This window comes from Callorhinus ursinus, unplaced genomic scaffold, assembly GCF_003265705.2.
Source record: "Callorhinus ursinus isolate GAN/ISIS: 27379988/994484 unplaced genomic scaffold, GSC_fseal_2.0 scaffold1, whole genome shotgun sequence".
Taxonomy (NCBI): Eukaryota; Metazoa; Chordata; class Mammalia; order Carnivora; family Otariidae; genus Callorhinus; species Callorhinus ursinus.
Window position 1 is genome coordinate 20,989,271 of NW_027397063.1, and position 15,303 is coordinate 21,004,573.

General features: G+C 34.7%; 1 protein-coding gene and 1 long non-coding RNA gene across 12 annotated transcripts in view; one reads left to right on the forward strand and one right to left on the reverse strand.

The window, feature by feature from the left end:
* ROBO2 (roundabout guidance receptor 2) overlaps positions 1–15,303 on the forward strand; it is a 1,626,757-nt gene that overhangs the window by 12,226 nt on the left and 1,599,228 nt on the right. For all 11 annotated transcript variants that reach the window (XM_073891915.1, XM_073891920.1, XM_073891943.1 and 8 more), the window contains exon 2: positions 11,699–11,820. In XM_073891915.1, coding sequence (XP_073748016.1) covers positions 11,712–11,820 — 109 coding nt within the window. In that variant the 5' untranslated portion in view covers positions 11,699–11,711. The remainder of the gene's footprint in view (positions 1–11,698; positions 11,821–15,303) is intronic.
* Positions 1–15,303, reverse strand: part of LOC112821002 (uncharacterized) — a 28,551-nt gene that overhangs the window by 9,467 nt on the left and 3,781 nt on the right. Inside the window, exon 2 of the long non-coding RNA XR_003207316.2 lies at positions 256–351. This is a non-coding gene — a long non-coding RNA (uncharacterized lncRNA). The remainder of the gene's footprint in view (positions 1–255; positions 352–15,303) is intronic.

Consider the following 15,303-nt stretch of genomic DNA (forward strand, 5'->3'; position numbering starts at 1 on the left):
TCCTAATCCCCAGTACTTGAGAATATGTTGTATTATATAGCAAGGAGGAGTTAAGGGTGCAGGTGGAATTAAAGTTTTTAATCATCTGACCTTAAAATGCACAGTTTATCTTTAATTATTTGTGTTTGTCCAGTATAATCACAAGAGACCCTATAAAAGAGGGAGGACAAAAGATCATTCTAGAAGGAGATGGGGGTGACTGAAGGAGAGGTTGGAGTAGTAAGTTTTGTGGATGGTGACAAAGGATACACTCACCTTCTAGAACGATTCTCCCCTGGGGCCTCTAGAAGTAACACAGCCTGGATGATGACTTGATTTTAGCCCACTAAGACTCATTTTGGACTTCTGGACCTTTAGAACCATAAGAAAATAAATTTATGTTGTTTTAAGCCACCGGGTTTGTGTTAATTTGTGATAGCAGCAATAAGAAACTAAATTAAACCACATTTTATTTATTTATTTATTTATTTTGCTGTAGATGGTTGCTATAGAACTGAGTGGATATTTCGGGAAAGAATTGAGAATTAATTTTCACAAGAAAGTCCTTCATGTCAGCATAGTGAGAATGTAGAAAGATGAACTGTTTTATTTATGTAAACAAATGATATGTAGGTTTAAAAAAGTGGTTCTTTTGAAGGCTGATAAAATCATAAGTGATTATGTGAGGCTTGGATGGTATATTCAGGGTTGTATTGGATGATCCTATAATCTTTCTGGCACTGTAAAATCATTAATAATTTTAGTTTAAGAGTACCATAATCCAGATTCCTTTGGACCAGTGCCCCCGATAAGGGTTAGGATTGTGAGGCCAGCTTGAGTTATTTGGAGACCAGAATAGGGAGAAATAGGGTAACCCACTGATAGTCCAGTTTCTAGTGTCCATTCTAATAGTACATTCACCAACCATCTGTGGATATAGGACATTATGTTAAGTAATAAAGACATAGTCCAGTGGTGGAAACAGTTGAAAAGTGTGACAAAAGTGATAGATAAGCTGCTGAGAAGAAGCAAAGTTCTACAGTTGGTGAACCTGACAGTTTTCCAGAACAACAGGATTAAAAGAAAATAGAATTATGAAGGGTTGAATTTCCTCAACATCTCTAATTTGATAATAGGTCAGAAAACTAAGACATGTTTTCTTTTTTTTTTTTAAGATTTTATTTATTTATTTGAGAGAGCGAGAATGAGAGAGAGAGAGAGCACATGAGAGGGGGGAGGGTCAGAGGGAGAAGCAGACTCCCTGCTGAGCAGGGAGCCCGATGTGGGACTCGATCCAGGGACTCCAGGATCATGACCTGAGCCAAAGGCAGTCGCTTAACCAACTGAGCCACCCAGGCACCCTAAGACATGTTTTCTTAAAACTCAGAGAATATTCCTCTTGATGAAAGTTTTAAATATCGTGCACCTTTACATTTTATTGTCCTTTATCTTTTGTAAACTGCTTACAGGAAACCAGCAGACAAATCTGACAAATATGTTGATCATTATGTCTGTGGGGAGTAGGATGTTCATCCAGGGAATAAAGGCTTTGCTGAATAAAGGAATGAAATTCTTAACATTTCCCAGTAGTATGGAATATATCCAATTGAAACTAATGACACACCTTTATAACACATATTACCTCTTGTGAAGTTTTGCAATTACTTTTTCTTTAGTTTATGATTAATGGCATCAGATTCATAAATTGAAATTCTCTATAGTAACTTAAGTAACACCCTCTAGAAGATTTCTTAAAAAAATTATGCCGTAATTTCGCAAATCTCCTTTGTTAAAAACGTCTCTAAATAACTATGTTAAATAAAACTTATGCACTCAAGTAAATTATTACTAAAAGCGTATCTTCTCGGTTTGAGCTGTTTAAAAGTTCTTAAGGTGATTGTAAGGAACAGTATGTTTCAATTTTTTAAAAGATTTTATTTATTTATTTATTTGACAGGGAGACAGCGAGAGAGAGAGAGAGAGAGAGAGCACAAGCAGGGGGAGTGGGAGAGGGAGAAGCAGGCTCCCCGCTGAACAGGGAGCCCGACGTAGGGCTCAATCCCAGGACCCTGGGACCATGACCTGAGCCGAAGGCAGACGCTTAACGACTGAGCCACCCAGGAGCCCCAGTATGTTTCAGTTTATGGTATTTGATTAATCTGATTAAATCTTGGTGGCACATCGAATTCAGCAAAAGTAAGAGCGATAAATCCCAGATCATACTTTGAAATGTCTCCATCAAGCGTTTTAAAACAATTTCTAAGTTCACTAATTTGAGTCATTAAACTTGGCCCTAGAAGAAGGCCCTTAAAAATGAAGCTCATTTGAACTTGGCAGATATCATATACCAACTTTTTACAGTCACAGTTCCTGTGCCTCATTAGGAAAATTGTTATTTCCAGAATCCCAGTGCTTTGACCAGAAATGCATTTATTATTCTAGAACACTTTTATTGAGAAATTAGCCTGATTTCTCATTTAGGTTAGCTCTCTCGGGATTCTAATTTTTGAGTGTAACTAAACTTCAAGACATTGAAGAAAGCTGGAAGATGGGAATGAAGGGAGGTGACCATCTTCTCTATATTCCATATCAAGGCCCTTTAACGAGCTTAGAACTTCATGGGAACTACTTGGATGTAGCTTATATATTAAAATAATAAGCCCTACATAAATTCATTTAGTTCAGATAATTCCTGCTGAATTAGGAAAGACAAGTGTAAGGGTCTTGTGGAATTGTGAAGTCTAGAAAAAAGTTCTATGTTGTCCAATTTACAGTTTAGCAGGATATAAGCCAACTGAAATCAACATAAATGTCACCTGTGGAAGGAATCCAGCCTCTTCAATTATGCACTGAAGATAATTTATCTTAGAGAGGTTAAATAACTAATGCAAAGTCATTTACCCAATAAGTAACTGAGCCAACCAGTGTCAGGCTTATTAACTTCAAGACTATTGCTCACTAAACTACCTCTTCCACACAGAGGTTTGGGCAATCACAATCTAACACTAGCATGTAGCACAAAATGCATGTTGCCGTAGAGTACAGAGCACAACAAAGCATTTTTTTTTTTTACTGTTCTCTTTTCCAAATCCACATGTAAAGAGTGTCCTGTGGAATTTCCGGAATGCCATGATGGTTACATGTAGCAGAGATTGATTACTTGGACTTCTAGACTATAGACACTCAGAACTATGGAAAGCAAGGAGCATTCTATATTGATTTAACAAATTCTCATTTTTTTTCACTCATTATAGCTTGCCCTGAAGTACAATGCTATATATTTGTCTTGCTTGAAGTCTACAGTGGGAAGATAGTGCAGTTGCTGAAGATCTTTGGCAAATGCACATCTCATAGCTTTTTTTTTTTCTAATTTAATGGTTTTTATTTCTAAGTTATCTTTGTCAAAGAAAACAAAGTGCAAGCTATTTTCGTAGAAAGCAAGTTACATCTATCCGGTAGTATAGACACTATATCTTCCTATTTCTCCTTAAGTAGATCTTTTAGTTTAACAAGTATTCATCTTTATAAAAGTTGAACTCTCCTCCAGATGTTATATCTTGACCAGGCATTTAAGAGTTGAACCTCACAGATAGGTGACTTCCACTTCCTTTAAAATTCTCTGCTAGCCCTGTATTACTTTTTTGATGCCTTGCTGGTGGCAAAGGATGACTCAGCTAAGTTGGCTTCCAGAGCTGGACTTTTTTTCTGTTTTCTTGTACTCAGGTTAACTTCTTTTATAAAAAGCCATGTTGTAATTCCTCAAAATGTCCATACTTGAAGATTATGGAATGATTTGTTTACTTTGAATGTCCCTTCAAAATGAGATCTTCAGCTAAATAAGACATGTACACTTTATGTGTGTGTGTGTGTGTGTGTGTGTGTGTTTTAGTGCACTAATACTGTTTACTGAATAAGACAAAGTAATTGCCTAGTATAAGGAGAAACTTAGAAAGGAATTATCTGGTTTGGTCGATTTTGAGATGTTATGACATGGAATTTATACCTTTGTGTTAAATATTAATTTTATGTAGTATACTAAGCTACTGGAGATGGTTAAAAGTGATTGTTGCTAAGTTCAACATTGCCTTTTTAATTCTCTTGAAATGAAACTTGGTTGTTACCAAGGGATAACTTTCCCTGTCGCCTTCACAAATAGAGATTGGTCTTTTCTTACCCTCCACATGCCTTACGTCCAGAAGTAGTTCTTGTTCTTCACAATAGCTTTCATATTGCTAATTTTTCTCCCTGTTGCAAGTCTTACTGTTCCTTTGAAACAAAAATGCTTTGAAAATATTGGTCATGTTCTTTTTGTCTTGTTGATATCAACAGATCTCCTGGTCACTCTTTTGATTTATTTAAGGCTTTAGATCCTTTTTCAAAATCTTTTTCAGCTAAGTCCTATTGTCATTTTCAATGACTTCAACATCCAGATGGAAGGACCATCAAAGTCCCCTCTTCACTCCACTTCTTGACATCCTTATCTCCATTGCTTTTTTCCCTCCCTCCACTTTATTTACCACTTCATGGTCAAATCTACCTTTTCTTTTTTCTTTTTTAAAGATTTTATTTATTTGACGGAGAGACACAGCGAGAGGGAGAACACAAGCAGGGGGAGTGGGAGAGGGAGAAGCAGGCTTCCCGCGGAGCAGGGAGCCCGATGTGGGACTCGATCCCAGGACCCTGGGATCATGACCTGAGCCGAAGGCAGATGCTTAGCAACTGAGTCGCCCAGGCACTGCAAATCTACCTTTTCTATACCAGTATGTGTACCATCAAGATCTTAATGGCAAACATTCCACCGTCTGGACATCAGTCCTCTTTTAATTCATTTGCTCAGGTATCCTCATTCCTACGATTCTTCATCTGCATTGACATTCATCCTAGGCCACAGCTTTTGTTGTCCCTTCACAATTCATTTGTACTCTGCTGTCTTCATTTTCCACTGTTTTGAGTTCAGATGTCATGGTTCATCTGTAGCCCTCCCTTGCAAATATCCTAAGGTCTATTTCCCTACCAATAATAGAACAATGTGTTTCTATTCTTCTACTCATGACTACTAAATATTGATATTTCTTTGGGTGTCATCCTTATCTCTGCTCTCTATACATGTACATATTCTCTAAGCTCTAAACACCATTTCTCTACTAAAAAACTAGTGATTTCCAGTTTTAGAGCCTGTCCCAGATTTTACCTCTGAAAGTCCATACCTCACTTGACAGCAGTGTATGGATACTTCAGAGAAAACATGTCTTAGAAAATGGTACTGCTAACCATTCAGGTAAATAAGCTAGAAGCTTAATGGTCTTTTTTTGTGTTTTCCCTCTGTATTCTACAATATCCAATCCAACATTCATTTAAAAAATATTATTTCTAAATATATCTAGAATTTTCCCACTGATTTTTATTTCTTATGTTCAGTCGAGCCAGATTCAGATTTTTTCTTACCTCCTCTTTTATCCTGTCTCATTAGTCTACCTAATTTATTCTTAACTCGCTGTACTCTGTTAGCTACCTAGAAACCAACGTGATAGCTTAAAATGTTTATCAGTTCATGTCTCTTCCTACTTTTCCAATGTACTTGGACTGAAAACCAACATTTATGCCATACCAGTGTAGCTCTGTGTAATATCACACCTTCTTATCTTTTAGTCACATCACATCAGTCTTTTCTTCCTGCTTCAGTCCAATGAGATTCATAACTTTTAATTACTTCTACATGCCAAGATCATCCTCATATCAGGGCCCTTGAAAATTCTGGTTTCATTTCCCAAGAAACTCTTTGCACTGTATGCAAAGCTAGCTCTTATTGTTTTCAGATCACCTGAAAGAAGTGGCTAAAGTCTACTCTATCAAATGTCCCCCCAACACCTCTACTCTGTTTTTCATCCAGTTCTTGGTTTGATTTTGCATATGAACTCATTTTGTAATGATTTCTTTTCTTTGTTTAATTAGGTTTCTGCACCTGACTTTCTCTGTAGAATTCAAGCCCTAAGAGTGTAGGGACCCTGGCTTTCTTGTTCATCAATGTAGTTCAGTAACTAGTATAATATCTGACACATATGTGTTGGGTGAATTAATCAGTTTAAGACCACTAGATCCAGTGGTATCCATGGATCTATTGGTGTCCATGGAACTATTCACTTCCTGTAGTTTCCAAAGCTCAAAGTCTCCTTGTTCTACCTTAATGAGGTCAGGGAATCAAGTCCAGAGATGGTTTATCTTTAAGTCCACTTGAGAGGATATCAGGATATGCAGCAATGGTCATATGCTACTTCAGTAATTCCACAGTATTTAGGAAGATAAATCACTCAGCCTCTCTGGGGAGATTATAGGCCCCTGTGGTTCCTTTGGGATCTCAAACAATAGGGAGATTAATGCTAAACTTGTTTTAGGACCCTTAGTCATATTTATTTAAAATTAGACATAGATGATTAGTCACGATTTAATATTGCATTTTTCTGAAAAGTCAGTCTGAATATAAAGCTATCATTAATATTAGAAAGGCTGGGTTTCTATTAAATCTATTTATGTATAATTTTTAAGTGTGATGGTATAAACCGGCAGTTCCTAACTTTATGACTAAAAACTAACCATTTGTAAGATTTATTACAATGTATACTCCAAGGCTTCGTCTCCAGAGGTACTGTGTCCACAGTGATATGTAAGACTATACATTTTACCAGATATCTGTCTTATTTCTGAGGCAGAACATTTGTGGACCACACTTTGGGACAGAAATGCATGTTATGTTACATTTTAAGATGTTTGGTTTTTGAAAATGCCAATGGCAAATGATTTATCAGTCTCCCCTGAACTAATGACATAGTATAATTTTAATATGTTATAGCTTACAGGAATTTTAGAGATTTTTTTTTCATTTGTCACATATATAGAGACTGAATCTTAAAGAGATTAATTAATTAATTTGTCAGAGATATCAAATAGGGTCAGCATTTAAGTTTCTTATCACTGTCTGGGCTTTTTATTCTAAAACATGGTGGCCTAGAGTAATATTTTCAGCTTCTAAATTTTATCCTGTTGAAAAATAGAATGAATAAATATAAATGTATTCATGTGTTATATCTACACTTAAATTTACACATATTGCAGTATTAATTTGGATTATACAGGACTTTGGCCATCACCATTGCATACAAGATATATTTTGAACTTATAGATCCTACCTATAAGAATTTACTAATGTCAAAAAAGGCCCTTTTAAAAATGACTCTGGCACCTAGTCCAAGGACAATATTAAAGTGAGGCTCCAATATATATATCTTAATCTAAGTTATTACTGAATGTAAGTCATGTGATGGCTTCTAATGAAAATTTCCCATTGAAAAAATCAATGTTAATAACTGGAACTCGAGAGCTGTAATGGGCTCTATGTTTTTCTGGCTTAGATTGTGTTCCTATAATATGCTGAGAAGAAGAATTGATGACCTGTGAGCTATGGTCACTTCCTGATCCCATTTGATTCTTTGGTCTCTAGTTTTAAAAGGGTGATCCAAGAGGTTGCTTTTTAATGGAGAAGTTAAGCAAAAGAAGCAACAACTTGGAGGCTGTTGGCACTGCCCAGCTCTCTCACTTGAGAAGCACTTCAGCAAAGAGGGCTATTGCCAAGAGAGAGTCTTGCAAGGAAACTTTGTTCCAGAGAAGAGTTTTTTTTTTTTTTTAAAGAAGCTGCTGTAAAAGCTGACCAGAGCTACTGCCTATGGGTGACAATGGAATGACAAGTCTGGGGGCATTACTTATCTGGATTCAGAAATAGATTTCACTTAAGAACAAATTTCATATGTACATACAATCCAGGATGGCTGGTCAGGTCTACTGGCTGGAGTGGAAGAGAATATCTAGAAGATCCGCATTAGAAATGGAACTATTGGGAGAGGGTAGAAGATTTTAGAAGTTGCAGAGATACTGCAGGGATGGTCTGTAATGGAAACTTCCACTTGTGTTGATGGTAGGTGTTCTACAGCTCCTTAATTCAGGACTTACCTCCCTAGTTGGTACCTATAGGTGTGAAGCCTTCCTCAGATCAGATGGTATCACTGTGGACATCATCTGACAGAGGAACATCCTGTAAATATCCTCTGGAACCTCAGTACTCTATGACACGGTCTCATAGTGCTATTTGCTCCAAAATCCTTGCTCAACCCACCTAATTTTGCTATTATGTACAACAAGAAATAACATGCAATACATTCTTAACATCTTTTTTTTTTCCTTTGGTGACCGTCAACATTAAGATACTCAGATGAACACTGTTGAGTCAAGGTGTTTTATATAGTCATTATCAATCTGAAGTCTTAAGGTCTTCTCTGCTTAGGGAATATCAAATCTATTTTATGACAGAAAAGCACAATGGACTCAATTATCCATGTTTTAGGACTTATTCCAGTCTTTAAAGAATAAGGAACAAGTAAAAGTACTTAAAGCCAACATTCCTCATCTACTTTATATTGTCAAATGCATGAAGAGTGTTAAAAAAAAGATTTAGAGAATGCCATGGCATGTCTTTATGGTAAATGTTACTTTATTTTCTGGTTCATCTAGCATACTTTTTTAAAAGTTATTTTGTTTTTCTTTCATAAAAATGGAAAAACATTGATTTTACATTATGTGAGTACTTTATATAAAAGTTTCATAAAAGTTATGATTTTTGTATTTATAGAATGGCAGGAATAGCATTATAGATAACACATCATAGTAACTTGGCATTTATAAAATACTAGTTTTCTATGAACATCAAATCAGAGAGGAAGGTTTCATTTTTTTATTATAATAACAATTTGAATGCCATCTGCTCTTTAAAATTTTATTAAAATATATAGTGGAACTGGTGTTTTATATGCTAATCCTTTCTGAAGATGTTTTTAGATTTTTCAAATACTGCCTCAATTCTGTATAGAATGTATATTTAAAAAGCACCATTTAAATTGAGTACTGTGTGTAGACTAGCAGAAGTTCAGGAAATATTAAATTAATATAAATTTGCCAAAGCAATCCACTGAAGGGTGATTTAAATCTGAATTTTGACGTTGCTGGTACCAGATAAAAATGGTTATGCAGTGGGGCGCCTGGGTGGCTCAGTCAGTTAAGCATCTGCCTTCGGCTCAGGTCATGATCCCAAGTCCTGGGATGGAGCCCTGAGTTGGGCTGCCTGCTCCTCGGGGAGCCTGCTTCCCCTTTCCTTCTGCCTGTGTGCTCTCTCTCGCTCACTCTCCCTCTCACTCTCAAATAAATAAATAAAATCTTAAAAATGGTTATGAAGTTATTAGAAGGGGACAAAGATCTTCAAATTAGTAGTTAAAAGAATGTGTACGTGTATGACACAAGCGCACACATACCCCACTAAGGTTGGCCTTTGGCAACAATCTCCTACCCTGCTCCCTAAACAAATAACCAGGCATCACCTTTGCTCTTCTTTTTTTTTTTTTAAAGATTTATTCATTCATTCATTTATTTGAGGAAGAATGAGAGTATGAGCAGGGGGAGGGGCAGAGGGAGAAGCAGGCTCTCTGATGAGCAGGGAGCCCGATGAAGGGCTAGATCCCTGGACTCCAGGATCATGACCTGAGCCGAAGGCAGATGCTTAACCGGTTGAGCCACCCAGGAGCTCCTTTGCTCTTTTAAAATATTACTCATCTTATTCTTCAATGTAAAATTATCAGTAATGTTAATGTGTGTTGGCAGGGGCTTGAGATTTTCCCTGGACACCCCATATTTCTCTGGAAAGGGTTGATTCTTTTAGAGATTAACTGTGACCATTCAATTGATTTGAATGGTTTTAATGATTTTCAATTTGAAGATGTTTATTTGGAATGAATATGTGAGGTTCAATATGCAGGAGATCTTTCTCAGTATCCTTTTTGGAATGAATGCTGGACTGTAGTTATATCTAGGGCTACATTTCTGCTTAGTAGTCCATTGTTCAGAGCATAGGCTCTGAGGTCACTCTGTTTTGGCTCAAATCACAACAATGGTGGCTACAGATCATATAGATTGAGAATTGTGTGGCTTTTCTCTAAGCCTCTGTTTTCTCAGCTATGAAATGGTGATTTTTTTTAAATTTCTTTGTTCATAGGGTTTCTGTATGAACTGAAAGACAAAAAATATAAGGCATTTAGCAGAGTAAAATAATGTAGAATTTAAAAAATTTTCAAGAAATATTAGTGCTAATACTATCATCTTGTGTCATCATTGTATTATTACACTTGAGCATGGAGATGTTGCAACTTTCTTGGACTGTTTGCTCATTTATAATGAGCAGGATGAGTTTGGGGTGCCTAGGTGGGCAAGTACTTAAATGAGTAATTAAGTCCTCTTTCTTCATGTGGGAGAAAGGGAGAAGGAAAAGTTCTGGATGCCTAGATTGGCTTCCAAGTTTGCTAGAATTATGATTAAGTAGCATTTTGAATACTGGGCTTATTCTGGAAATTATTAAATTTACTTTCCTTAGCTCCATATTTTGTCAATTGTGGAAAAATTGGGATTTGGGGTAATCTTTGAGTGAAGTTTCTTCTTGATAACTATTTATTTATTTATTTATTTATTTATTTTAATGTATTTATTGTGGTGGGCAGAGGGAGAGGAAGAGAGAATCTTGAGCAGACTCCCCGCTGAGCAGGGAGCCCAACACAGGGCTTGATCCCAGGACCCTGAGATCATGACCTGAGCTGAGATCAGGTCAGATGCTCAACTGATTGAGCCACCCAGGCACCCCTCTTGATAACTATTTAAATTGCAATCTTGTAATTTCCTAATTTGGGCAATGGAGGTGTTTACCATTTTTATGCAGCATTATGTTGAAGTACATATTTATGCATATACAAAAATAAACAATTTTAGCAATTTTACTTTTACATATAAAATATATATTATTATAGTATTGAACCTATCATTCTGCAACTTGCTATTTTTGCTCACCTTTTAAATTTTGACATTTATCCATGTTGGTACATGTGGCTTAAGTTTATTCATTTTAGCTACTATATATCATTCAATTATATGAATAAATAACATCTATTTGGTGGACATTTAAGCATTTTAATTTTTCATTATTAACATCAGTGTCAAAACAAGCATTCAAATTTATTATATGTGAGATATCATATTTTATCTCTGTGTGTATATATATATCTGATATTGGAATTGCAAATGTTTAGTGATTTCTATATATTCTCAATTTTAAGTATACAAGATTAGTTTTGTGTACATGATAAATCTATGTAAAGTTACTGATATAACTAGAATATAATTAAATTCAAAAATATTTTATGAAATACTTAGTTTAAACTTACATAAATGTGTTGAAAATTCATTTTTGTATGTGTGCATAGAGATGACGTGTATCAATTTACCTCAACAAGTTATAACTAGTGTCCATGTACAATTTTTTGCCTGACTGATTTCCAGTAGATATTTTGGTAATACTTTTTAAATATTCACAGGTTTTATGGCCTATTTTGCAGGCTGCTATTGAAAAATATCATTCAGATGAATGTTTAGAATATGACGTTAAAGATGAGTGAGTTTTCATGTTAATCATCATTGTAAGAATCCCAAAGAGAGGCATGACTTTCAAATATATCTCCTTGTAAACAGGATAATTTTTAAATACACATTGCATATTAGATACGAGATTTGAGTGTTAATACATTTTTTAAGGTTGTAATTTACTATACTTTTCATGCCTACCCCACTGATTATGCAGAGTTTAAAATGCAATGGCCAGAAGACGAGGAAGTGTTACTAGAAGAATGTGGACATGGACTCTGGAATTGCTAATGATGACTGTGATCCTTTGGGGTCAGCAAGGGAATGGACAAGGCCAAGGTAGGTACAGGCATGTTTTAGTATTTTGAGAGCTGAATATGAGTTTCACTTTACTTTGAAATTATGTGGATCTTTATTTTTATTTTTTATGTGGATCTTTAGTCTGATGTTTTAAGCTATTTGTTTCAGTCTTTCTCCAAGGATTTTGTTAAAGTGTATTATACTTCCAAATTAGTTAAGCTGAGCTAGAATTAGGTGTGAGTTGGTGTATCAAATTTGAAGTCACTGCTTCAAAATTGGCTTCACTCTGTTGCAGTAGACGCTAGAGATACAGATATGTTTGTATGTGTGTGTGTAATTTTACAAGAACATATTACTTGAAGGTTTTATATTTTTGAAGAGAAGCTTTTGGATCCCTGTTTCATTCCTTTAGTAGTTTTTGTTTTAATTTTTTAAATTTCAAGAACATATTCTCTAAAGGGTATGATGTTCTTCAGAAATTAAGTGAAACATTTGATGTTTCTCATTGCTCTGCCAAGTGTGTTTGGAGGAAATTAATGGTAGACCTGAGTTGCAAGGTTGTGGTGTCCTGAAGCCTCATTTGCAGAGTAGGAAAGGACCAGAGACTTTGTAATAAGGTTTTTCAGTGTACTGATTTGATCAATAGCTGTATGGAGTGGTTTATGCCAAAGCTAGTATCAATGAAATGTGTTTTGCGAAAAGTGTTGTATTATTTTTGGAGGTGTGTTGCCTTTTCAGACATAAATTGCTATTTAAAGTTTTATATGAAAAAAGTGCTGACCCATGGCATTTTATTTTTCCTTTGGAGGATAATCTATTTTGACACTGTTTCTGCTTTTTCAAGACTTGAAAACTATGAACAGGAAAGGTATACGGGCAGGGACATTACTCTAGATGGAATTGAGAGTGTATAGTGGTGCTATATAATTGTGATAGAGTTGTTGAGCTTTTGCTAGTCCTTTGGTTTATCAAAATAGCCAATAAAAATTGTGTATATTAAATTAAGCTTAGTAACTCTTTTGAAAAGATGGTTCAAAAAGAACATTGTTTGCTCACCATACGTAATTTGGCTTAATGAATTTTTGAGGTGAAATAGGATGATGTTTTTCAAAAATAAAAATGCATGTATCTTTGTGTGATAATATATATATATGCACACGCACACACATATATGCAGATAACAGATTTTAATGATGAAATAGGCTTTGATTTTTAAAGTTTTTCTTTCATGCCATTAAGAATTTATATTAGCATATAGTTGAATTCTCATTTCATTTTTCTTTTTTGATAAAAATAATGGAAGGAAATCATATTTAATACATAGTATTTTTTTCACCAAAGATCTAAAACAAGAATCTGTAGGCAGCAGCTACATCACATTTCTGTTGGCTAAAAGAATTGTTTATTCCTCTGGCAATGTGTCAGATCACTAAAATGCAGCAAGACAACTGTTTTTCTGCAATAGTGATCCAACAGTACATTTAGTATTATACAAGATTGCCAAAACCCTTTCTGAGGCCATCATTTCCAGGGATTATGGCTTTTCTTAATGGGTAATAGTTTATTGGATATTTAAAATGTTAGAGGAAAAATAAATATCATCTCTTTTATTTGTCCAAGCCCTTTATTCTTTCTTCAATATTGATTGCTTGGATATTCTTTTCTTTGATAGTGACCAACATTTCTAAAGAACATTCCCTGAAATCAATTCCATGCTTAGCTATAGTGAAGCCTATGATGGTAAATGCAAGTTAAGTAATTTAGTTTCATTTTAAAAGAATAAATTAAAATAGACAGTGATTCAAGGGACAAAACAACTTAATAGAAAGCATAATGGAATGCTTTAATTTTATGATTAAGGGAATTTTTGCTTCCTTTAGGTAGCCAGATTGAATGAAGGGTTTCATAGGCATGATATGCAAATCTAATAATTTCAAGTACAACCCAAACAGCATATTATCATGTAGATCAATAATCCTCATTAAATATTAATTTTTTCACCTTTGGGCATTCAATTAAGCAGAATTTAAAGATAAAAGTTTTAAAATGAAAACTTTATATTACTGCATATCTTTTTAAATAAAAATTTCATGGTACTTTACTATTTGTAGGAAAATAATACATTAAAATACATAAATGAAGTTTTCTCTACATTGTTTATAGCTTTGTCTTGAACTTTGACTATTAGGGCTTCCAAAGTCCAGAGTTGTGATTATGTATCAATGAGTATGACTCTTATAGCAAATATGCATGCAAAATGTAATGAAATTATTTTTACCTAAAGTTAAAATTTTTGGGGATGATAGCAAAGCTAAATTGTATTTTTTATATAAGCTCTCCATATTTATCGGTAGATTATATGCTAATTACTTGTAAGTCATTGGGAAATCTGGATGTTCTTTCCCATAAAAACCATGTTAGAAATAGTAATCAAGTTGTGGGAACAGAAGGCAAAAATCTACATATTCTAGAATGTACATAAAGCGTCATACTCAGTATTAATTCAGCTATGTGCAACCACCACTTACAACAAACATGTTATAGGAAATGCATCCTGAATTATAAGTAAAAATGTTGGCTGATGATCTCTCTAGGGGCATCATGGTCAAATAAGAAGAAAGGAACGGACAGTGGGCTGCAATCAGGTAGATGCCCCTTGTCAATTTTTTATATCACTCAAGAAAAGCATCTGCTTGAGTAGTCTGTTTTCCTGACTTCTGACTTATGGAATAATAGATACATATCCTTAGAGAAGCATTCCCTGACTTGGATGCTGCCCATTTCTATGCTGCTTAGGTGGTTTGCACATTAGAAACTATCAACAAAATGAAAATAAAGCCAATCCTTTTTTTTTTAAATAAAGCCAATCCTTAAGATAAAGTGGAATATATATGATTTTAAAAAGAAAATGTTTATTATTCAAATAAAACAAGTAACATAATTGTTCAGATTTATTGTGTCTTTAAAAGAACTATCACAGATGTTAATAGAAGAAATTGGGTGTGGGGTATATGGGAGCTTTCTGTACTATCTTTATAAGGTTTCTGTAAATCTAAAACTATTTTAAAATAAAATATTTATTAAAAATAAAAGAACTATCACAGACATTTCCAAATACTATATACATTGACTTTAGGGATAATCTAGAGAAAACTGAACTGACATCTAACATGTCTAGTTATATTTTGTAACACAACAGTTGTAGCCATGGGAATACTGACTGGCAAGAGGGACTGTAGGGAGGCATTGGAGAAACCAAATGATTTACAGGATTCTGGGAGGTGCCTGAAGCAGTTATTATGTTCAGAACTGAGAAATTACTTCCGAACTCAGCAATACCTTTTCTTTCTTTCTACAACAATATGTTCAAGTAATAATAGGAGATGTATATTAAGGTAAAGGTGTAATTTATATAAAAAGTTAAGAAAAAAATCAGTGACTCAGATGCGTGTCAATATAAAGGCAGAATGAGGCAGTTTGGGATTAAGGTGAATGCTTGTTAAAAGTAAAGATATGATTTTG